Raw genomic sequence first — 25,081 nt, 5'->3', positions numbered from 1 at the left:
CTGTTACTCTCTGGCTTTGTATCCTCAAAGGTCATCCCTAAATGTCGGTAGACCTGTGACTTCTGTCTTTTAACTCCCCTGCGCAGCTGGAGGGAGAACTAGCAACTCTTAACTGTCCTGTCCATTTACACAGCATATCCTCTGGGGTTGGAAAAAATGGTGAAGGCCTTAGGGAGGCTCTGGGAAAGTGATTCCATGCCCATTTTGGAGCTAGGGAAACTGAGTCGCAAAGCTTTCGTGGCCTGCCTGAAGACACAGGGTGGTGGGGAATGGACTCTTCAGGGTTCAGGTTTCTGTGGACCTAAGTGCTCCCCTCTGTCTGGTTTGCCTTGAAACAGTTATCAATCACTTCGGTTGCTGTCTGCTGTGTCTCCTCGGCACATTTCATCTGGGGCGTGCTGTGTTCTTTCCAGCTTTCGTGAGTCTTGGCCTTCTCCTGCCATTGGAATGGTCCCTTCCCAAGATCCCGCACCAGCCAGTCACATTTGGAAGTTGCTTGTTTCCCAAGAAGCTTTGGAGGGTCATATTTTTCTTTAAAAGAGTAGGTTTGCTCACCTGTTTTTTCGGTTCATTCTTTAGGCATTATGGCACGGTGGGTGGAGTCTGTGCCTACGTGACCCTGTGCTCTCCCCACCCCTTTGTCTTTGAAATGAGCCTGATAACCATCAAGTGACTTGGTGCATTTTTTTGTAATCCGCTTTAAAAATCAAGATGTAATTCACATACCATTAAATTTACCCGTTCAAAGTATACAATTTGGCGCGTTTTAGTATATTCACAGCGTGTGCAAATGTCACCACTGTCTATTTCCAGAACAGTTTCGTCACCCCCAAAAGAAACTCTGTACCCACTAGTAATCACTACCCGTCTCTCCTTCCGCCTAGTCCCTGGCGACCACTAATTTAATCTCCGTCTCTATGGATTTACCGATTCTGGGTATTTCATATAAGGGGAATCCTACAATATGTGACCTTTTTGGTCTGCCTTCTTTAAGTTAGCATTATGTTTCCAAGGTCATCCTTGTTGTAGCATGTGTCGGTATTCACTTGTTTTTATTGCCAAATAATATTCCGTTGTATGGATAAGACCACCATTTACTTATCCGTTCATCAGCCGAGACTTGATGTGCTCTTATCCCAATAGACCGCATATTTGCTGAGCTCCCAGTGACATCCACTTGCCAATCCCTATCTTCCAGCTTATTTTCCTGGTCTGTAGGTGCCCGTGTCCGCTTGGGCACGCACGTAGACAAGCACTGGTAACTAACGCATTCCAATCAACGGGACTGTACTTGGCTTTTTGATAAGAAGCATTGATAAAAAAAAAAATGTGACCAAAGTAGGTCGTCTTCGGTCTGTCTCTTAACGTGAGGTTCCTCCAGTGGCATGTGGGCATTCGTTACCTGTCAGCTACTGCAGCGGGCCGTGGGGAAGGAGTTTGCACTACTGTGTCTGAGGGGGTGACGACGGGCCACCTGTTTGAGCAGGGCAGGAGGGCGAGGGCTTCTGCTCTCATGTTCTTCCAGTGGCTTTGTGTCCTCTGACCTGTGGCTCAGGGACTTGGGGGCTTTTGGCAGGGCTGTCGTTGGCTTGGGATCCACACGGCTCTCTGTGGGGACCTGGATCTTGAGGCTGCTGGAAGAGTCTGCCATGGCTAGTCCTGGGCGGCTCTGGGTCATGCCGGAGCGACACTGTCTCTGAGGCAGACACCGTCTGCTTTGTCCCCGTGTGTCTACTTTGCCCGCCTTCCCATTGTTCATTCTACTCTGTCTCTAAGAGATTTTAAGAGTCCTGGCCTGAAAATACTAGAACTCTACATTCACTTCATTTCTCTCTGCTTTTCTTCACTTTTATTTATTTCCTAAAGACCTATTTCTTTATTTTAGAGGGAGAGCGAGAGTGAGTGGGAGGGACAGAGGCAGAGGGAGAGGGAGAGAGAGAATCCCAAGCAGACTCCGCACTGAGCGTGGAGCCCAACTTGGGGCACGATCCCACAACCCTGAGATCACTACCAGAGCCGAAACCAAGAGTGGGATGCTTAACCGAAGGTGGCACCCGGGCGCCCCTGCTTTTCTTCACTTTTAAAATGGGTTTGGAGGTTATCTGCTTTGACCACCTAAAAAAGATGGAGTGACAATCAATGTAGAAGTTTAAAAGAACTTTTGAGAAAGTAAGGTGGAACCTTCAAATAGACAACGTGCTTATTATTGATACTGCCCTGGAACTGATAGTTTGTGCTAATTACTGATCATCAGGGTCACATGACAAGTTGGGGGAAAAAATTACAGACCCTTGGGCCCCCTCCCAGATAGTTGGATTTAGCAAGTCCAGAGTGGGTCAGGAGGAAAGTCTTGCTAAATAGACCAGCAAGGTGTAGGAACTGTAGGACCATGTTACCATCATGAAGTAAATCTTTCTTTATAATATTTCTACTTCTTGTGTTAGTCCCTGTACCATTGACTAGCTTATTGTCCCATTGACTGGTTCTTAGGTGACTGCTCTAGGCCTCAATTTCTAGTCCACACTGGACACAGAGCGTGCGCTTTGTAAATGCTGCAGGAATCTCTGTGTTAGAAGAGAATGGAACTTGCGAGCTAATTTCCCTTCCTTCCTTCCTTCCTTCCTTCCTTCCTTCCTTCCTTCCTTCCTTTTCTTTCTTTTCTTTCTTTCTTCCTTCCTCCCTCCCTCTCTCCCTTCCTTCCTTTCTTTCTTGTAATGAATTTCAGGATGCCTGTTCGATTTTTTTTTCTTTTAGTCATAGAAAATAGACCGTGGATTACCTCTGTTATATGTCTCTTCCAAGCAGGCAAGCAAGTGGGTATATAGGTGAGGGGAGGCTAGGTTATGCTGTAGCAACAAACATCTCCTAAATCGCAGTGGATTATATGAAACTCTTACTTACTGCCCGGAACGCGTATCTATCACTGGTACTCTTGAGGCTCTGCTCTGTTCTCTCCATCTGGGTCAAAGGCTGGTGGAGAAGTCACCTTGTCACGTGCTCTGCGTCATCACGGCAGAGGAAAACCACACTGGTAAGTAAGCGCTGCAGGCCAGATGCAACACATGTCCGAACTCATCAGCTGAACGACGCACGGGAGCCCGCCTCACCATTACGTGGGCCGGGAAGGACACAGTCCTATCGTACACAAAGTGTGCTTACTTACTCCCAAAGTCCTCTCCAGTCCTGGCGTGCAGCTGAAATTCTAGGATCTCTAGTGGCGTGTTGTAGTCTTTTTAATTTTTTTCCCCCCAATTTTTATTTAAATTCTAGTTAGCGAACATGCAGTATAGTACTGTTTTCAGGAGGAGAATTTAGTGATTCATCGCTTACGGACTTGGGCCCAGAGTGAGGAAGAGGTGGCCCAGTGACGAAGCAAAGTGATTGTCCAGATAGTGGCAGAAGTGGGCCTGGAGAGTGGGTTTCTGGACGCTTTCTCCCTCTTGTGCTACCCCAGGAACACACAGCCATGATTTTCAGAGTGACTTTTTCAGGAGGGTGGAAAGAAGGCCCAGCTCCCAGCCCCAGGGGGGCCCAGCTGGGTTTGAGAGGAAGGGCCTGGTGAAATTCTATCCAGCTGTGCTTCCCTGAACTGCCAAACCATAGCCTCCCGGCAAAACCACTGACCTAGGAAATGCAAAAATATCTCAGGAACAGGGGTATTGAATAGCTGGTGAGAGAAAAAGTTTTGGTTATTGGATTTTTTGGTTTGTTATTTGCTTGTTTTCCTCGGTGACCCCCTTAGTACCAGTGGCCTCAGTAGCTCTCGTAGAAATAATTTTCTAGTCGCTTTGGAAGAAAATAATTTAATGTTTGCCCAGCAACCTGGGGAGGTGGGGGAGAAGAGAGCCTGTAGGCGCTGGAGAGGCTGGTCTATTCCTTTGGGGCTGCTCCACTCTGCGGTGTTGCCTGTGAGCTCCTGGCGTGCAAACACAGCGGTGGTCTGGGGGTGTGCGCACGAGAAGGCCCACTGACCCAGGGACCTCAGGCAAGCTGGGTCTGGGTTGTACGGACTTTAGTTGCAACTTCCTGCTCATTTATTTTATAGGATTATAGCGAATGTGGTTTTGAACTCTAAAGTACTCCCTAAATGTGAAACGATACTGTTATGACCCTTTGGATTGTTACGATGAGGAAGAAAAAGGTAGCTGCAAGAATTTCATTTAAAAATGCTGTAGCAACCAACTCCTAGAGATAGAAGGCAGAGCTACTGAATTGTTGTTTTACACGATGACCGGATTCCCTGCCTTTCCCCCATATTCCTTTTATGCTGAGAAACAGATAGTGACTTTAAGGGAAACATTCCTAAGTTCCCCCACTGTGTTTGGTGTCATTAAAAACAAAAAAAAGGAAAAATAAAATCAATCCTAGATTCTTATTTCATTTTCTTCTGTGGCCTTTTCCTTCTCCAAGTTCAGAATGTACCCAGCCTTCGAGGTCTTCGGTTTTCCTTCCTTTGGTAACAATAGTACAGACTCACTTATGCTATACCCCAACTGGCCACAATCACATGTTCCTGATTTTCTTTTTCTGTACAGTCACACTTTACGGGCAAATAATGCCTCTTTAACTGGAGCCTCTATCTTAGGCTCTTATGTGGATTTTTCAAAAGAAGCAATTCCTGGGGGGCGCCTGGGTGGCTCATTGGGTTAAGCATCTGCTTTTGGCTCAGGTCACGATCCCAGGGTCCTGGGACTGAGTCCCTCAGCAGGCTCCCTGCTCAGTGGAGAGTCTACTTCTCTCTCTCCCTCTGCCCTGCTCGTGTTCTCTCTCTTTCGAATAAATAAATAAAATCTTAAAAAAAAAAAAAAAAAAGAAGCAATTCCTGGGCTATGTTTTAACCTAGAACAAAGCAACCTAATCTCTGTACCTCCTGGATCTGCGGGAAAATTGCTCAGACTGATTTTGTAATGGTGGCTGTGAGGATCCTGCAGGATTCTGATGACTTCTGGTATCATTTCACTGTTAGGTATATGCGATCCATGCTAGCTTTGGGAAACCTGTTGGTACCTGTTTGATTCAGAGGGTAGGACAGAATATTAATCACAGCTTCTTATAATTTAACCACTCTGGATATATTGGGTTTCCTTGACCCCCAGGGCAGAATTACTTATTTATAGAAGATGGGCTGGATTTTCCATCTTCCAGTTCTGAGAAAAGAGGTAGGTTCTGAAAAGAGAGAGCCAAGCGTGTTCTTTAACAGACCGGTGTGTGTGGCTGCGACTTGAGGACGTATCTCTCAGCGTGAGCCCCTGAAGAAAGGCGTGCGTGCCGTGGGCAATATACTTGGGCTTCCTGTTGTCTCACTCATGAGGTTTTTCCATTTTCCTCTTAGGACGAGTGGCTTCTGGTGGACTTTTCTTTTGTAAAGTGGAGTGGTGTGAACATTACTGTCATGTCATGCTTTCCCCCTTCTGGCTCGCACATTTGTGGCAGATCAGCATGGCCTACGATGCAGCCACACAGCTTGCCTAAATGGTCACCTCGCAGAGGAGGAGGGACTCATGGGTTTGGACGTGAGAGACCATGGCTCGTGGTCTCTCGGTTTGGGTATTTGGACAAAATAGGGACTTTCTGTTTTATGAGAAACACAACCCTTACGAGCTGGGGCTTGGGAGTTAGGAAGACTCCGCAGCTCTGGTCTGTCATGAGGATGGTTTCCCATGACTTTGAATTCTTGAAAAATGGATTTTCCTAGGAAGAAGTGCACCTGCTGAGAAAGCTTGGATTGAAAAGGCTGTTTTTGTTGTTGTTTTGTACTTAGGTCAAGGATGCCCATCTACCAGGCAAGGGTGGGGAGCAAGGCCTTCACAGTGTTTAAAATCAGTCCTTTTCTGGGTGATAGGTTTTTAGTGGGGCCTAGTTTTCCAGAAGAGGCCAGTTTCATCCCTGTGTAGCAGTCTGTTCAGACCCCATGGTGGCCCCCACCTCCCCGTCTTGCCGGAGTCCATGGCCAATGCCATCTGTTGGGGGTGGGCAGAGTTGACACGGGGTTCATTCCAACTTTGCCATGTGTGAGAGTGGTACACACGGAAAGGCTCTGGAGAGAGGAGGTTCCGAACCTAGAAAGGTGATTCCCAGAGCACACGGGGCACATTGCCCATGACCTGCAGCGTTTCTGCCTGGTGCTCTTTCCAGATGATTCGATGACATGTGACACATTGCCAGTGTTTCCTGGGAAGTGGGTGAGAACTTTCGAACACGTGAACTTTTTCCAGTCAGAATTGCTCAGGGATTTTCAAACTTCCATTTTGGAAAGGGGGAATAGTTATTTCGGTGAGATTGTGGTCTAGTGGTTAGACCTTGTGACTGGGAGTCATGGCTGGAAAGCTCAGATTCTTTTCCAAACTTTTCCTCCCAAACTGGAGTTTGCTAGTGACAATTCAATTCAAAACGTTGCTTTTGGACCACCGAATAATCACGTTCGGCTGTCTGGATTTTAGGCCCAGCGAAGGAATGTATCCTGTCTGACACGAAATCAGGTCTTTACACATTCATTCCGTAAGCCACCGATTGCCAACTATGGCTCAGGGCCAAAGCTGTCCTGTCACCTCTTTTTGTATGGCCTGTGAGCTAAAAATGGTTTTTATTATTTTTAAACGGTTGAAAAAAGCCAAGAGAAGAAGAGTATTTCCTGACTCAGGACAGTCCTATGGAATCTATAGATCAGCATCTATAAATAAAGTTTTATTAGAACACGGCCGTGACGTGGTAGGTACATGTATCGCCCATGACTGCTTCTGTGTTACCACGGCCGAGCTGTTAGGACCAAGACGGTATGGGTTGCAGAGCTTAAGATACATACTCTGGGCCTTTTATGGAAAAAGTTTGCCAACCCTGTCCTGAACAAGTAAGGGGATGGACTCCCCTTGCCTGTCCATCCAGGAGATGGACTCACTGACAGGAAGTGCTGCCAAGCTGCGTTGGTATTTTATCAGCGATGTGGGGTTTCCAGGGAACTTTGTCATCAGCATTATCGTTGGCCTCTGAGTTGCCCTATTTGTTTAGAATATTAACTTTAGTACCGGGGCCCCAACAACCCCCAGCTAGATGCAGGTTCTTGGGGCAGCCTCTCCTTGTCCTCTTGGCTACTGAAGCTGGACCCACGAAGATGGGGGTGTCTTTGTTGGGAGCACGTTCCCTCAGGCCCACTTGTACCTGGATCCTGGAGGGGTCTTCTGATTTGGAAGACCCCTTCCCCTTTGCCTTTCCTTGTCCTTTTTTTTTTTTTTTAATTGGGGGAGGAGGAAGAGATGTTCGAGTTGCATACCTTTTTTTTTTTTTTTTTTTTTTTTTTGCTGACAATTTAACAGGCTTTTAAAGTGCCTTGATTCTGTTCAGACTGTTGGTTTTGTATATATTTCGAGACTTTGTCCACAGGTCTGAAGCTTAACTTAAGCTCCCTGAGACATATCATAAAATATGATTTGGGGAAAAACCCTAATGGGCCACGAGCAGAACATTAGTATTAAACAAAGGATGAAACACTTAAGCCAGGATGGCCTTATATATTTATTATTATTTTTTTTGCAAAATGAGAGTTGAGCAGGACTCCATTTCAACAGTTTTCAATGCAGGAATTCCCACGGCCCCGTTTGATTGCAGTTTGCTGAAAAGTTTAATGTTTTTGTAGGCAATTCATAATTTCCACGTTGAGCAGCCTGAAAGGAAGGGAGCTAGAGCCCAGTGTTGTTTTTATAGTGGGATGGTGGGAACTTTTTTTTTTCTTCTTCCCCAAAAGGATATAAAACCGAAGTTGGACCAGGGGGAAAATGCAGCGTGGCGTTCCAGCCCTTTCGTAAATCCGAGATGCCTCCTCCTTCGGGTCTTCCTTTAGGACCCAACAGAATAGAATTTCCCGCTGCTTAGTGTCTCCAGGAAGGAAAAGATTTTCCTCTAGGCCATAATCGTACCTAATTTCCTTTTTCTTCCCTTTATTTATTTATTTTCCTTATTAATAAGGACCAATTGTAGAAGATGAAGGAACCTGGGAAACCCATCACTTTTGGAGGAGGTTAATAACTTCCTTTAAAAAATCCTGACATAATACTTATTTCCCCAGAAGGAACCTCGTCAGCCTGAATGCCAGTTTCCATGGGACGGGCACAGATTTGCGGGGGCCCAGCCATTCTGTGGGATCAAGTTGCACTGGGATGGAGAGGTTGAGGCTGTCACCGTGGAGTCCTTGCAAGCCAGCAGGATTGGGGCTGTCTTCCTCCACCATCTGGATTTGGTTAGCTCTCTCTGGGCAGTGGGGCCGAGTCTCATTTCCTCCAACCAGTAATGTTATATAGGCAGTGATCCTGGGCTGCCCTAACATAATTGAAAATTATGTGTATTGTAGGCTTGGAGCGCTGAAATGTAGGCTCATAAAAATAGTGGTGCAGGTAGCCTGCGGAGATTGGATATGGCACACAATGAAGCTTTTATGTAAAATAAGAATTATAAGACTCTGCGTTAATATTGCATTATGGGTATGACAGTTCTCTGGTGGGGTCCTCAGGGCAGGTCTGTCACCTTAAACAAAGCCTAAATTTCCGAATTCTGTGGAGCCGGCATTTGGATGCGATCGAATTCATTTTGCAGATGGACAAAGATGGAAACCTGTCTGTTAATCTAACCCTGCCCACTGAGGGTAGCATGAGGTGTAGGTGTGTGGCACTCAGCTTGGCATTTTTCCTCACAGGATTTTATGAGAGGAGAGATGAGTATTGGCAGGTGTTCATTTTGGTTGGCCTCAAGGAAGTGATGCTTTTGAGTGGTTCTGACCCATGAGGCTCATATATTTATGTGGCAGGTGAGAATGGGAAGCAGTCAGGGTGAGGTGGGGCGGAATATGTTCCCATGGCCCACTGGCTTGGGTTACTGGCTGAGGGAGACCATGGAAACATTTATTACAGTGGCTCTCAACTTGGGATGCTACTGCCCCCAAAGAAGATATTTGGAAATGGCTTGATTATGAGGCTGACTGAGGCAGGGAGTGGGGTGCCTGCTGGTATGTACTGCCTGGGAGTCCAGAATCCTTAAGTGCTGGGGCAGCCTCCCCCTCCTCCCCATCCCAGATAGGACAACCCCTTCAGTTGACTGATGAAAAACTAGAGGTCCATAGAAGCAAAGGGATTTGATGCAAGGTCTTGTGGTGAGTCACCAGAACTAGTAACCAGGTTCCCTCACACAAGAGCCTACCGGATAACAGCTCTGAGGTTGTAGAAGTGCTCTCATCTTGTACAGATCTAGGTTGGGAGAATGGCTGTGCGCTTTGGCAGGTCGCTCGTGGGCCATGGTCTTCTAGTTTTAGGCGTAACTGTGTTTGGTTTGAAGTCGCTGGACAGTTGTATCTTTAAGGAGCCTATAGAAAGCTCCTGTGCGGTTTTTGCCCTTCTGTTTCACACGGGATCTGAGCCAACTCTTCCTTCTTTCCGGACTGCCCTTGGCTGTCCTTTTTTTTTTCTGTTGAAATCTTTCCTACTCTGTGCAGCCTTGCCCAGTCTCTTTCCTTAGAAATCCTGTCTTCCTTCTTGGCATTCCCTAGGCATCATTCCCTTAGTCTCTGCCATTTCCACTACATTCTATCCAGACTTAATCTGAGTGTGAGTTGGTTCCCTCACATGGGCATAAGCTCCCTGAGGGCAGACATCTTCCTATCTCCTTAATCCTTCACAAGAAAGCTATGTACAAAGAGTTTAATTATTATTCATTGAGTAAAATTTCCTGTACAATTTATATGAAAACTAGCCATTTATTTCATTCTGGGTTCTCTGAAAAGATAAGATGGCCTCTTATATTCCCTCCAAGCATTAACTGGTGCATTAAACAGTTGGCCTTCAGAGATACAAAGGCTGGCGATGTCCTTATTAAAATCTTAGTGTTGTGTCTTCAGTTTTGTTCACTTGTCTGAAGGTTTCCTGAGTATAACTGGTGTGATGTCAGCTGTGAAAGTCAAGTGCCTTGGAGTTGCTTATATGTGTGCTAAGCATCTCTGTGACTGGGCGAGCTAACTTTCCTCACTTTTCCTTGTTTGTACAGTGGGGAGTTGGGTCAGTTGATTGTTCAAGTCCTTCTGAAAGCTGATGTATCACTTGTGACAGATGTGACTTCCTTTCCTTTGTGCCATGTATTTCCCACCTCAAAGAAGAGTAGAGATAGATGTCATTGGCTTATACCTTTAACTTAATTTCTCTGGTAAACTTGTGCATATTTAAGAATTTCTCGGGCCTTTTGAGATGAGCATATAAATTGCACCGTGCCCCGTTTGTACATCTCTTCCTGAGAAGTACTTTTTTTCAAAGATTTATTTATTTATTTGAGAGCGACCGTGAGCGAGCAGGGGGAGGGGCAGGGGGAGGGAGAGAATCCCAAGCAGGCTCCCCGCTGAGTGTGGAGCCCGACGTGGAGCTTGATCTCAAGACCCCGAGATCATGACCTGAGCTGAGACCAAGAGTTGGACACTTAATGGACTAAGCCACACAGGTGCCCTGAGAAATATTTTTGTTTTAAAAGCTTTTGGGTTGGATGAGGAGTTCCGTCCTCATCTACTCGAGTAGATTCTACTAAAGGACAGTTGCAGGTATATATACACTCAACTTTAAAGTGAAGGATGATAGCATTTCAGAAATGAAGTCACTGAAAGCAGATCTGGAATTGATGGTCTCCTAGACACCTCTGACTTGAGACTCCTGTTTTCTTTCTTCCTTTGGAGGGCCTGTGCTCTCTCCCTTCTCTTCTCTCCCGCATCTCTGTTGTTTCCCTCTGAATGAGGCAGGATTAATGAAATCATGTCATCCGAGGCAGCCTGACTGTTGAACGCAGAGACCAAACTGTAGTTGCTAATAGCGTTGATGTTCTATAAACGTACCTTTGAATGTGAGCGCTAAGGAAGGACCTGTTGGTATGGTATGATTTTTCTGTTGATGTTGTTGTTATTTGCATGCTTTTAAATTTGTTCAGTGTTGTTATTTGCATGTCCTTACTCCTTTTAGTTTCTCATCTGTGTATCAGGCACCCCAGGACTTACGTCTTGGGATAGTGGTTTTGCATTTCTTTTCTAAATTCATTTGCCACGTTTTGTTTCCTCCCTCCAGTATCTCCAAATGAAATGGCCACTGCTTGATGTCCAGGCGGGGACCCTCCAGAGCAGACAAGCCCTCAAGGATGCCCGCTCTCCGTCGCCGGCACACATTGTCGTAAGTGACCTTACAAAGGCAGTTGCTTCCTTTACCGGGGGGAGATGAAAAAGATACTCTTGTTGGTAACAGGCCTTGTTTACCCGTTTTTTTCTCTTTAAAAATGCGTATTTTTGGAATAGTCTTGGATATGGTTTATATCTAGAAGATATCTGTTTTCTGCTATTGGACCTTAGTGATTGTTACTCACCCGGAAATTTTCCAGATCTTCCCACCACCCCTTCCTCCTGGTGTTGGGTTAGTCCAGCCTTGTGGTCTCCAGTTAATGGGGCACTATCACACATGGTTTGGGGGAGACTGGAAATGGTGCCAAAGCAGTTTAAAAAACACAACCCCCAGGTCCTTTTCTGAAAAACTCATTTAGCAGAGGTGAGTTGCAGAACAGGGAATTAGAAAATTCAAAAGGGAAGCGCTGGATTTGAGGACCCCCCCCCCCCATTTATCTTAATTGTTGGAAAGTAATATCCTACGTTAACATCAGCAAACGTTTATCTGGGCTGAGTGACTGCAAATGGAGAGTAGAAATGAATTTGGAAAGGCTTAAGTTAAACTTAATCTGTCCATCCGTGGCTTCAAGAGCCTGTGGGTTTAACATAGGAAACACTTGTTTTTAGTAGTGAGAGACTACAACGTAAAGTGTGTGTCTACATATATTTTTTTTTTTTTTTTTTTTTTTTTTTTTTTTTTTTTTTTAAAGATTTTATTTATTTATTCGACAGAGATAGAGACAGCCAGCGAGAGAGGGAACATAAGCAGGGGGAGTGGGAGAGGAAGAAGCAGGCTCACAGTGGACGAGCCTGATGTGGGGCTCGATCCCATAACGCCAGGATCACGCCCTGAGCCGAAGGCAGACGCTTAACCGCTGTGCCACCCAGGCGCCCCTACATATATTTTTAATGTACTTTTGGATTTTGTAGGCTCTGAAAGTGGAATTTATAAATTAACCTCTTGAGAAGATGGCCCAGCCTTATTAGAATATTCTCCTCTGTATGTTTATATCATGAGCTGGACTTCATACTTTTAAAATAATTAATGGAAGACACATTTTTATAATGAATCTATGACAGGTAGAATTATGCAAAACATGAAATAATTCATGTATTTTTTATTCAAGTACCACAAAATGTTACCCATTAATGTATTTTGCCTCTATGTTACTTGTAATTTCTAAAAATGGCAAAATGACAAAATGATTTTCTTAAGTAGAAAAATTTTAAGACGCATTGTGTCAAATTTCAGGCTAACTGCCTCCTTACTTTGTAGCTTGCTGTAATTGAGTATATATTATTTAATGAATTATGCCTCTGTTATATGAATATTAAATATATATGTATGTGTATGTATATATTACAAAGTGATTTATTTCCGTTAAACCACGTCTCTTGAGTCATCGTGTGTGAAAATGTTCTACAAATTCTTATGTTATAAATAAGGCACATAGCAAGGCTGACATTTTTCCAGAAGCTTCCTCCAAGCCCGCAGTAACATGGGTGCTCATGATTACACATGCTCCTCTAATGTCAAGATTTCAGGGCTGGAAGTGATCTTAGATCATCTCGGCCCAGCCTGCTCTCAGAAAAGGAAACAGGCCCAGAGATGCCCTAAGTGAATTGCCCAATGTCACACGCTGAGTTAGTGGCCAGAGCGAGGACGGGACCCAGTTCTCGGCTCCTCTTCCGGGGCCTCGTGGCATGTTCTTTCCTAAGGGAGTAACTTTTGTGTGGCTGGTTCTGTTCTGCGAACTATAAATTGGGTCATCATCAGGGACAGTGTCATAGGTGGTAAGACGTTGTTGGTTCGGGGTTCCGATTGCAGGTTTCTCTGAGAAAAGTGAATGCCATATAAAAACCATTTTAACAGTATACAAAGATTTTTAAAAAGTGCAAGAGTTACAGTGTCCTAGAGGGTAAAATGAGGAAGCATGTCCTTTTCACTTTTTTCACTTTTCCTGCCTCCCTGTATTTCCCATTGTGTGTCTAGGCTTTGAAATTTATTTCTCTGCTTCTGGAAATGCTTGGCAGGGCTGCCGCTTTTTTTTTTTTTTTTTTTTTAAAGCTACAGAGGAAGGACGTTATCTTTAAAATCTCTTGGAGGCTTTTTTTCTCTTTGAGTGGAGAGAAGGTGCCATTCTTAGAAGTGGTTCAGAGTGGACACAGCCCCTTGTGGGTGTGGATGGAGGTTGCGGGCCCGCTCTGGTGACCATCGCCCAAGGGTGAGAGTGGGGCTTATCCATTTCCAGAGAGCTCCATGATGCTGCCTCCCCACGTAGCCCACAGGACCAGTTGCCCCAGGGTAGACCCTAAGTATACTTATTTTCATGTTTGGAAATGAACAATCTGAGGAGATGGAAAGACATTTTATCCAGAGCCAGTGTGGATTTTAGGAAAGGGGAGCGCAAGGGGACTTGGGTTCCTTTATCCTCTGCTGTCTCAGGAGGCGTGTTTTCCACAGCCACCACTTGGAGCACACTTCAGATGGAGACCCTTGTCCCAGGGAGCCGCGGCCGGCAGCTACAGCTTTCGTGCTTCCTGCTGTGCTCCTGGGGACCCCGGGAATGGCCACTGTGTAGAGGTTCTAGGCTGTGGAGGAGGGTGGGCTCTGGGAGCGGACAGAGGAGAAAAGGCCACAGCTGGGCTACAAGGAAACCAGATTTGTGAAATACTTAATGCTGTGGCAACTGAATGATGTCTTTGGTTATCCGGATTACCCCGTAATCGTGCATTTCTGCAGTCTTCACGTGACACTAAGGGGTGAGGAGAGGGTGCTAGCGTGGGTGGGCTTGGTAGAGGGACATGGGCAGGTCGCGTAGAAGAAAGGCTGTGGTTGTTGACCTCTGCATCCATCCAGGGTCTCATACAGTTTTGGGAATAGAGGAGTCCTACCTTGGGACCATGAATGGATGATCCCCTCTTCACTGGACATAGGGCAATGTATCAACTAAAATCAGTTTGGCGGGCACGGGGTGTCTGTATTTATAAACAGCACATTCGGTGATGGCTGATGTATCCCTGGGGTCTGTGTATAGCTCAGCATTGGTCCAGAGAGTCTGGGTTTGTTCAGCTCTGCCAGCGGATGGCTTACTCTCCTCCATACCCTGGACTCTTCCTCTCATTTTGTTTTTCATTCCCTTAAAGAAAACGTTGTCACATCACAATGTTTCATCAGACATGTTTCAAAATAATTGTCTAAGGATTGCTTCCTAATTTCTCCGAAATTTGGGTTTATTGTAATTTCTGGGCCAAGTTATTTCATAATTATTTCTCATGTTTTCTTTTGAAACTAGAGAAGTGTTCAGTGTTTGTTAGTAATCATTAGAGACTATCCCTATCACCGGTTGCTAAGAAAATAACTTTCTCTAGTACCCATTTGGGGCAGAATTTTCACATGGGAATTTAAACTAACGCTTTTTGTCAGAATATTTTGATCTAGGTTTTTTTGTCATGTGGTACATGGTTTACCACAGTATAAAAAAGTGGTTGTGTAGAATAAATATTCTTAACAAGTAGAGTTCAATTGATCAAATAATACTTAAATTAAGAAGCAAGCCCCGCACATTCTAGTTACCGTAACTGATACTGCGTCTTGTTTATTATAATCCGGCGGTTCCTCGTCTGTGTTCAGGAGAGAGGGGAAATTATTCCCCAAGATGCTGTCTTGATTTTTTTTTTTTTTTGGCCAGCCAAAAAATAGGAATTTACACAACAGATCTATCTCTCCCTCCCTCTCCTTTGCTTTCTCTGTCCCCCTTCTTCCCTCCCCACACCCCCAAGAAATTCAGGTTCCAGGACCCTCTCCTTTTGCTGGCCTCCCCAGGCCCATTTTCTGATTCACAGTTATAGCTCCTATTTCATTCTCTGTGGTGTTTTAAATTTACACTTTTAATTCTTTGCTCCCCCCCCCCCCCAAGCGAGGGCCAAGCAGCCAAGTTGTGCTAAGTGGTGGTACTTGAGTCTTGGCCCATTTGCCTCCAGCGGTCCATTAGCTGTGGGTTTAGGAGCCCCCCCCCCCCCCAGTCTTTGCTATACAAGGACTTTCATTTAATTTCCTTTGTACCCAGCAACAAAAGATTCTGTACCAAAAATGGTGGTATTTTGGTATAGTATGTATCTTACAAGATGGCAAAAGTCTTCAAAAGTTCCTACCATTTTATCTTGGGGGCTTCCTTTTGAAGTCGATGTGGAATTTTACCTTGGGGTGAATTTCTAGTCATTCCCAGTCTTGTGTGTTTTGTTGTGTAATGAGCACTGAGGTATGGGATAAGAAAGCAGTCTGTATCCCGAGGAGCAAAGCCTGCCAGACTGTGGTGGTGTACTTTTTTTTGTTGTTGTTATTGCTTAAATGCTGAAAGAGGGCAGAAAACTTATGAAATACAGCGTGATGGGAGAGCTTCAAGCAGGGTCTCTGCTGGCCTGCGTTGAGCATTTTCAAGTAAGTTCAGAGGGCATGGCGAAACTTTTGCTTTTTGTGTCTGAAGAGTTTGGGGGAAAGGGGTACCTATTCATAGTTAATAAGAAAAACTACTTTGAGAACATCCAGTTGGTTATCAAACACATGTGAGTGTTTCGATGGATTATTTGGCTTGGGCTCTCTTCTCTGCCGGGTGCTTGTTGATAGTTGCTGTGTGCTGGAAGGTTCTTCTGTGCTAGATGCTGAGGCCCAGCAAAACCGCTGCAGCCCCCACCTGTGCCAGGTGCCAGGGGGAGTAGAGGTCCTGTGACAGTGTGACAGGGACATGGGATTTCCACCAAGAAGTTGGTAAGGATTACAGGCTGGGACAACCCCCTGAGGAACTGGCATGTAAAATGAGATGTCAAGGATCTGTTAGAGTTAGCCAGATAAAGGAATGAGAGAAAGAAGGGGTGGGAGATGGGAGAACATTCCAGGCAGAAGGAAAACCATGTATGCTGTTCCTAAAAGGAAAAAGACGTTGGCTGTGGGAGAAGTGGAAAGCCAGCTCCAAAGGCTTGTAGGTCTTGAGGGATGAGGAAGAGTGGCCTGGGGGAGGATAGGGTGAGAATTTGGTGTTTGATTCTCACCACGGGGGGAAGTCCCATGAGCGGTTTGGCTCCTGTTAAACTGCTGGCTGTGGGGATAATGGAGAGGTGGACAGATTTGGAGGGAACATCAGCAGAATTTACCGATGGGTCACATGTTGGCATTGAGGGAGAAAGAAGAGTCAAAGGTAGGGGGGTGGGCATGCCGCTCACTGAATGGAACAAGTTTGGGGTGGGAGAATTGTATTTTTATTATTTTTTTTTCATTTTTATTTTTTTAGTCCCAGCTTTATTAAGATGTAACTGACCTATAACATTGTAGGAGTTTAAGGTGTACAGTGTGTTAGTTTGAGACACTTCTCTATTGGAACATGATTATCGTCCTAGGTTTAGCTAATATCCCGTCACATAATTACCATTTCTTTTTGCCGTGAGAACATGTGAGATCAATTCTCGAGCTAACACAAGTATATAAGGGATAGTTCCCATGCTGTACCTTAGATCCCCAGAACGTGTCCACTTTGTAACTGGAAGTTCGTACTCTCTGACCAACATCTCCCCATGTCCGCCACCTCCCAGCCTCCGGTAACCACCTCTTTACTCTGTTTCTGTAAGTTCAGCTTTTTTTTAGATTCCACGTACAAGTGATAGCATCAGGTATTTGTCTTTGATTTATTTTACGTAATGTAATACCTTCAGGGTCCATCCATATTGTCACAAATGGCAGATGTCCTTCTTTCTTATGGCCCAATAATATTCCATTGTATAAATATGCCACTTTAAAAAATCCATTTATCTGTTGATGGACACCTAGGTTGTTTGAGTGTCTTGGCTGTTGTGAATAATGCTGCGACGAATATGGGAGTGTCAATATTTCTTTGAGGTCCTGCTTTCATTTCCTTTGGGTATCCACCCAGGAGTAGAATTGCTGGATCAAAGGGTAGTTCCGTTTTAATTTTTTGAGGCATCTCAGTACTGTGTTCTGTGGTAGCTGTACCAAATTCCATCCCCACCAGCAGTGCACAGGGTCGCCTTCTTTCCACATCTTCACCAGCACTTGTTATCTCTTGTCTTTTGATGATAGCCTTTCTGACAGGTGTAAGGTGGTATCTCCTTATGCTTTTCCCTGATGATTAGTGATGTTGAACAGCTTTTCATGTACTTGTTGGTATATTTCATTTACTGTCTTTGGAAAAATGTCTTCAGTTCAAGAGTTGCCTTTTTAGAGAGATTGAGATCCTAGGTTTCATGACCACCACAGCAGTATGAAATGGGAACAATCTGAACTTTTAATTAGTCCCTTAAAAGTAATGTCGACGGTCTGTTAAATTTAAATTTATTTAGAATATATTTAGGGTAGGGTAGAGAATTCTCCCTTTTCTTCTCCCAAATTTAGATTAGTAGCTTTTATTGGTCTTTCTCTTGGCCTTGCATTTACCCTTGATCAATCATGGATTCATTCCTGGATTCCCCCAAATATTTAGTGGTTGCTTACTGTGTGGGAAAGAGTGTTCTAGACCCTTGGAGAGAGTGGAGTCGCTGACAAAGGATTATAATAATAGCAAATCAGCCAGTAACACTTCCTACGTGCCAAGCATTGTTCTAGGTGCTTTACTGATGTTCTGTGACCCCTATTTCACAGAGGAGGAAGTAGGCACAGGGTGGTTAAGTGTTTGCCCAGTTGTGGGAGTCAGGATGTGATACAGGGCAGCCAGAGCCTGCCATCCTCTCAGCCCCTGACCACAATGATACAGGGGGAAAATGAACAAACAGGCACAGTGTGGTGTGCCCAGCGCTGCTGGGGGGTGGGGGACACGAAGAGCCGGACGGGGCGGACATGGCTCAAGGAGAATCCGCTGGTGCCACTGGACAGTGGGACGTGAGGTTGGCCAGGATTTGGTTTCTGGTTGTCCTTGAAGTGGGTACTGCAAAGGTAGGTGCTGGCACATTGTGGGCAGGGGGGGCATGCTGCCCCGGGGCAGGTGAACTGAGTGATGAGAGGGTATGAACATGTGCTGGTTTCCTAAGAGCTTTTCCCTGTGCACCATCTCCACTCCCTCCGTTGCGTATATACTTTCCCCTTGGTTTGTCTTTTTCCCCATTTATCTATGACTCAGCCAGACTTTCTAGAATACTTGGCATGTGTTTCCTAGCAGCGGCTGAGTCAGAGCTTTCCCATTTCACAGACGGAACTACGGTAAGGGTGTATATTTTGTCTGAGATCTGAAGCGAGCCCGTGAGCACTGCAAAAATACAGTTGGTTTTGTGAGGAGAGCTGTGACTGTTTAATGCTGAGGAGCAGGCCACCAGGTTATCTTTTTTCGGGGAAGAAGTGGTGGATGGGGTCAGTCCTGCTCCAATGAGAGAGTGGAGTCATTCAGCCAAAACGGTCTCTAGTTAAAAGTCCAAGCTTCCTTCTCATTCCAGAAAATGCTCTATAATGAGGAATTCCGAAGTTCCTGAGGTTTGAGTTGATGGCGTGGCCGCTGAGTACCGTGGCGATGGAAAATATTCTACCAAGAAGGATTGTGTGAGCTCGGTACTATCCCCTTCAGATTAGAATCACAGAAAGTTTCACAACCTGCCATCACATGTCCTGTCACCCACTGCTGTCCCTTCTGTTGTGGATCCCTGTCCAGAAGTGGTCTGTTGGCCACAGTGTTCCTGAACACAGAGATGGGGAGTCCGTCTCCTCATACAGACCATTTCCTTTGGGGTCACCATGGGCTCTTAGAGTTCTGACTTTCTGTTGTGCCGAAGGCTCTCTCCTTGAAATGCCCACTCTCGGAGGTGTGTTTCAACATCCTGTTCCGCTCATGCTTCCGCTTACGGATCTTGGAAATTTGAAGGTGGTTGTTGTACGTTCTTCCTTCATCACCAAGTCTTCTGTTCAAGATTATCCGCCATTGTAATGCTTATCTTCAGCGACTGATTCCCAACTGTTTAAGGATGGGAATTACAACCTTTCCTTTAAAAAAAAACCCAACACCTTACCCCTAAAGCCAGTGAAATTAATGCTTAGACATGGCTTTCCTCATTCATAAAATTTGTGTTCATTATAGACAGTTTGGAAACTGGCCCATAATCTGGCCACTCAGAGATTACATTATGAACAGTTTGGCATATTTGGTGTATTGGCTCCTGAGACTTTTTCCTGAGTGCATTAATATTTATATTTAACATTCTTGAGCTTATAGTAGTGCTCAATATTTGCTGCCTTCTATTTAAAAGGAAATTGCTGTAATAAATAAGCACTTCCCATGTCATTAAAATTCTTAAGGATTTTAAATGATCACAGAGCAGCCCATAATATGCTCATACACCCATTTGCTTAATCAGTGCCACATTGTTGGGCCTTTAGAGTATCCTGTGCCTTTTGTTTCTACTATTCTAAATAATCCTGTGATGAACATCTTTGCCCATAAATCTCTGTGCCATCCTCCCCCCGCCCCGTTCCTTTGTTATTTCTTAGGACAGATTCTTAGGAAGACAGGTAAAAGAGAACAAAATCTTTAAAAATTTCTTGTTACCTAGCCGCAAATATTTTCCTGAAAGGTCTCAATTTTTACAGTTATCAGCGTGTAAGAATTAGATTCACCATGATCAGAGTGATTTTAATGTCTCTGGGGAATTTAACAAAAGGAAGGTTTCAGGCTTTCCTGAAAGAATATTACCTGTATTCCGCTGAGCTCCAGAATAGAGACCCACCCAACCCATCCACCTTGGCTTTCCCAGGACCTTTCACCTTCAAAACAGACCAAAATAAATAAATAAATAAAAAATAAAAAGGATTGTTTCCTAAATGGTTGGAAGTTTTAAAGCCAGCTGACATTATCATGGTTTTATAGAATTATGTATATTCATTTTTGATAGTTCACACTGTAACCTTTTATATTTTATTTTATTTTACTTTATTTTATTTTACTTTTTCAATTAATAATCCAAATAACAAGTGGAGACCCATCCATGTCTGTATAATTCTACCTCATTCTTTTTTAAACTGCTGCCTGGTATTCTGTATTACATGCATATCACTGGTTCATCAGTTTGCCAATTGATGAGCAATTACATTTTCAGTTTTTAAGTACTCTTTTTTTTTTTTTAAGATTTTATTTATGCATTTGAGAGAGAGAGAGAGCACAAGCAGGGGGAGAGGCAGAGGGAGAGAGAGAAGCAGACTCCTAGCTAAGCAGGGAGCCCAACCTGGGGCTCGATCCCAGGACCTGGAAATCATGACCTGAGCCGAAGGCAGATGCTTAACCATCTGAGCCACCCAGGAGCCCCCTATACTGTAACCTTTTCGATGCTCCTTATTCATCCCCTGAATCTACGCAGCACATTTAGGGCTATTTTAGAGGTCTTGGAGTATACTTTTATAACCTCAAATAACTGTACAGTTGTTTTTCTTTTGTTGTTGTTTTTTAAGTTTTAGTATCTCTTTTTCTTTAATGGCATATTATCGGGCAGATAGTTACAAAGTATTTGATGCTGTGTGTGAGCTTGGTGAGGAATAGGACTCAGGGGCCACCTGGCTGGCTCAGTCAATACAGCATGGGACTCTTGATCTCGGGGTTGTGAGTTTGAGCCCCGCGTTGGGTGTAGAGATTACTTAAAAATAGAATCTTTAAAAACGAAACAAAAAAAGGGACTACGCTTCTGGATTATGTCTCTGGAAAAACATACCTACTTGTCAAAGATGTTATTTATTGCTGTGTTTAAGATCACAATGAGTGCGAGTCTGGCATCCTCCGATCATCCTTGACCATTTCTCAATGCTGTGTCTTGTGCTTGGAGGAAAAGTCTTTGGCAGCTCTGGGCTAGCATTTCCTGACATTCGTCTCACCGAGTGTTAATAAGGTTACTGGAAAAAGGGTTCCCTCCTAAAATAGGTTTAGGGAAGCACTGGTTATGCACAGTCAGTGAGTTTCTTTAGGGCAGGATCTTGAGTCCTCTGGATGCTTGGACACTCAGGGGGTAGTTCCTAACGCTTGCCCGACCCCAGAATGCCTCTCGGCATCTTTAGGGACAGGACTGGAGCAGACCCTGGAAGGTTGTTTTAGTTTCAGCACCTGCTGTGTTTACCAAGCGTGGGAGCCTGTTTTGAATCAACATGGATCTACTTAGAGTTCAACTCATGGTTTTAGCCTGTGTTTATCTTTCCAGTAAATAAAACAAAAGTATTCACTTGGCACCCATCCTGTCCTGCTTGTCACTTCTTGCCTCGCTGACTAGCTCTATGGACGGGGCTTGGGCTTCCAACCAGATTGTAAGTTTCTTGAAGCCAAGGAGGCCCACGGTTTCTTTTTTTCCACGTGTTTTTCCCCCGTCCTACTGTGGTGCTTCGTTAATTAAGCAGAAAACCAATTTCTGGTGAGGGCCATGAGCTGACTCTGTCCGGAATGAGTGCGATTTCGTCGTTACCTTAGACTGCTCGGAGTCATCCTGGTTAGCACGAGAGCTTGTCCACGTGTATATGCTTTCTACCTGATGCAGGAGCGTGTTCTGGAGAAGCATAATTTTGGGTTATGACATTGTGCCTGGTTTGCCAGTAACCTGATAATCCACCCTTATACATTCCAGCTTGCAACAGAGCGTGTCAAATCGCCACAGTGCTGTTTAAACATGTGGACCATGGTTAACACAGAAGCTCCAGAAGGTCGGGCTCGTAGGGTTTCTCTCTCTCTCCAGTCTTGATTTAAATGAGCTGTTCCATAGGAATCTTGACATGGCGTGCCTGAACTTTTTAAGAAAGTGTCCAATTGGGAAATCCAGGGCTTGATTATTTATTATAGGAAATGGGTATTTTCAGCAATGGTGTTGTAGGGTACACGGGTGATTTTGTGATTGGCTTGTTAGTGGCTTGCAGGTCTGATGTCCATCCCCTTTAATAAATTAATATCGAGGGAGAAAACACCTGGATTTCAGAATTGGCCCTTGAAAGATACTGGGAACTGAGGAGGGGGGATCCTAGAGAGATCAGGCTGGGAAAGTTTATTGTTAGGTTCGTTTTGGATAGAAGGATGTGGAAGTCCAGTGAGCTAGCTGAGTTGTCCAGGATTCCATGGGCAGGAATGGCCATATTCAGACACTTAACCCAGGTCCTTGCTCCAGCCCCACGCTGTCCCCTGAGTGCCAGATTCAAACTCCATTTGGATGCCAAGTAGACATAGGAAAATTAGCACGTCCAGAATCTAACTCTTTATTTCCACCCCCTCCCCACCATCAAACCTGTTGCTGTCTGTGTTCAGCATCGCAGTAAAAATGAACAACACACACCAATTGCATAGGCCCCAAACCTTGGAGTTTGTCATTGACTCCTCTTTTGCTTTCACACCCCACGTTTGACCCCTTGGTCTATCCTGTGGGCTTATAATCCATCAGCATATTGTGTCAGCTTTGCCTTCAAAATATTAAGGAATCTGAGCCCTTTTCAGCACCTCCACCGTTACCAACCACGATGACCATCGTGGCTCCTTTGGACGTCTGGAGCGTCCGCCCTGGCCTCCCCCCTATTTCTGCCTGTGTGACTTCCCCTCTTCTGGCCTTGGGCCCTGTGCTTCATTGCCATACCTGAGGTGACCTTTTAAATCCTTGGACAGATCATATTGTGTACCTTTAATGAGAATCTGGAGGATACGTTTTGTCTTTTGAGAGACCCAGAGCAGCTGTGAGCGGGCCCTTGGCCCTGTCACCCGATTGAAAGGCGGGACTTTGGGATTCAAGGGCTCAGAATGGAGAGTATGTGAAGCAGCTGGGCCCAGGCACTGGGCACGCTTGGAGTATTGTGTTGGCTGGAGGAGAGAGGGCCAGGGGGCAGTAGGAGGGCACATGGTCTGAGTGAGGCCCCCTTCAGCAATCCTATGCTAGTACAGCAGGATGTAGCAGATGTCTGGGTCTCTCCTCCTGCACCCCCACCCCCAAGCAGGACCCAGATGCTTCCCGACTATACTGCATCTGTGCCCTGCCCTTCTCCAAAAGCGTGCAGTCTGTCCAGCTGTATCTTGTCTGCATTTAGAAGCTTGTGAAGAACTCTGGGTGGTGTGATGCAATCTATTCCAGCCAGAGCCTGCCTAGTGGGTGGATCCAGGCCGTGATTAAGTGCATCACTGAGGCTTGTTTAATAGGCTTGGATGAGATGGGGTCACCATGTATCCAAGTGCAGTGGGGCAAAAGTATCTTGTTCTCCCTGCTCCAAGGGTGTGAGTTGCCTGTTACCTGTTTGTCCACCAGGACATGGTCTGTGTAGCTCAGGTGCTGGGATGAAGAAAGTAGCAAATGTTTAGGAAGGCTAGAGAAGGGAGGAAGGCAGGCTGCATCACAGGCCTTGGGACTAGACCATTTCATGGCCCCCAGAGACCTCGTAGGGTCGGGGGTGGGGGGTTGCCCGTTATCAAGACTTGTCTTTGCCACACCTCCTAAAGTTAGGCCTGCCTTAGGGACACATGTAAGATTCTAAGAGATGTGTTTTCCCAGCCCTTTCAGAGTCAAAGAAGCCAGCCTTGACGGGTGGAGATAGAATATACAAATCTAAAAAAAGTATCACAGTAACAGAATGGGGACCATAGCTTGGTAGAAGGGCTCCTGGGAGAACCTTCGGGATGATTCAGTTGAAACTCAGGAAAAAATATTTTTTTGGACAGAGGTAGCAGCCCCCTTTAACCAAAGCCTATTAACGAAGGAATGTCTCACACCCCGAATTGCAATGATCAAGGCAAGGCATTGTCAAAGATCAAATGTGTAAGTTTGACTGGTAGAAACCATTTCCATTTTTAGAATCTAGCCAAGCATCTCTCTTCCATTCTTCCTCAAGCCCCTTCCCATTCCCACTTTTATGAAGCACTTGATCGATATACTCTTTGTTATCCTTTCTTAAACGATCCGGTTGTTTGCAGGTATTAAGAATAATGCCTATGCGCCAACATTTTCCAGTAAAAGAAACCAAATGTTAAAACACGGAGTAGAGTTCTGAACATGGCACCTGTCTCTGCACCATTGTTTGCTGCTAACAGCATTCTCCCTCATCCCCTCAACTGTAGGGAATAACTTTCCCTCCTCTCTTGATCCACATAGACCTGTGATGGGGCAAAGGGGAAGATACGTTATTTAAGCAAAGATACTTCGGCTTCTTCACTAGGCAGAGGGGGTATACATCTCTGGCCCTTCGCAGCTGCCTTCACATGCACTCACACACACATGCTCACGTGTACACACGAGCACACACACTGGCACACACGCGTTCACACACACACCCCGAATGGAGGGTGCTCATTTGCAGAAGATTAAGATGGTGTGGAAGGAGTGTCAAGATGATACCATTTAATTCTATGTAGCCAGCTCCAATCTGGGATTATCCAGTTTGGAAGCCAATTAGTTTGAGATGTTTTCTGTCACTTACCATCCAAGGAATTCTAACTAAAACAGTTTTCAAAGCCTCGGGCTTATAATAAAAACATTGTTTTTCTTTTGAGTTTTTAATTCTTCTGAATTAGAAGTGCTGGAGCGTGAACTGATTCTTCTGCTACTGTGTAAATAAGAACCTATGTGAACGGGACCCACTTGCCTTCTTCGGGAATGGGTTGATTTGTACTAATTTTGAGAGTTGCTTCAAGAGGGAGACATAGTTTCCACGATTTTCTCCCACAAACAATTTCTAGAGAGAGAGGCTTGTGTGAAAAAAAAAAAAAAAAGGCAGTTTCCATGGTTTGCTCCTGTGGTCACAGGGGAATTTTGAAAATGAACTTAAGGTATTTTCATAAAATTCCTGTTTTCATATTTTTAGTTTCTCAGAGTTTTCTGACTCCTACTTAATATACTCTGCCGAAAGCTTTCTTATTTCTTCTGTTCCTGGGGACAATTAAGGAATAACCAGTTAATTAATAGTATTAAGCACTGCTCTTTTTGTTGAAA

At 44.9% G+C, this 25,081-nt stretch overlaps 1 protein-coding gene across 49 annotated transcripts in view; it reads left to right on the top strand.

The window, feature by feature from the left end:
- TCF7L2 (transcription factor 7 like 2) overlaps positions 1 to 25,081 on the top strand; it is a 194,951-nt gene that overhangs the window by 64,470 nt on the left and 105,400 nt on the right. For all 49 annotated transcript variants that reach the window (XM_026494148.4, XM_026494136.4, XM_026494166.4 and 46 more), the window contains one exon: positions 11,079 to 11,180. In XM_026494148.4, coding sequence (XP_026349933.1) covers positions 11,079 to 11,180 — 102 coding nt within the window. The remainder of the gene's footprint in view (positions 1 to 11,078; positions 11,181 to 25,081) is intronic.

Source organism: Ursus arctos, unplaced genomic scaffold (assembly GCF_023065955.2).
Source record: "Ursus arctos isolate Adak ecotype North America unplaced genomic scaffold, UrsArc2.0 scaffold_7, whole genome shotgun sequence".
NCBI classification, from domain to species: Eukaryota; Metazoa; Chordata; class Mammalia; order Carnivora; family Ursidae; genus Ursus; species Ursus arctos.
The sequence above is the reverse complement of the archived record's forward strand: the minus strand, read 5'-3'. Positions and strand labels throughout refer to the sequence as shown.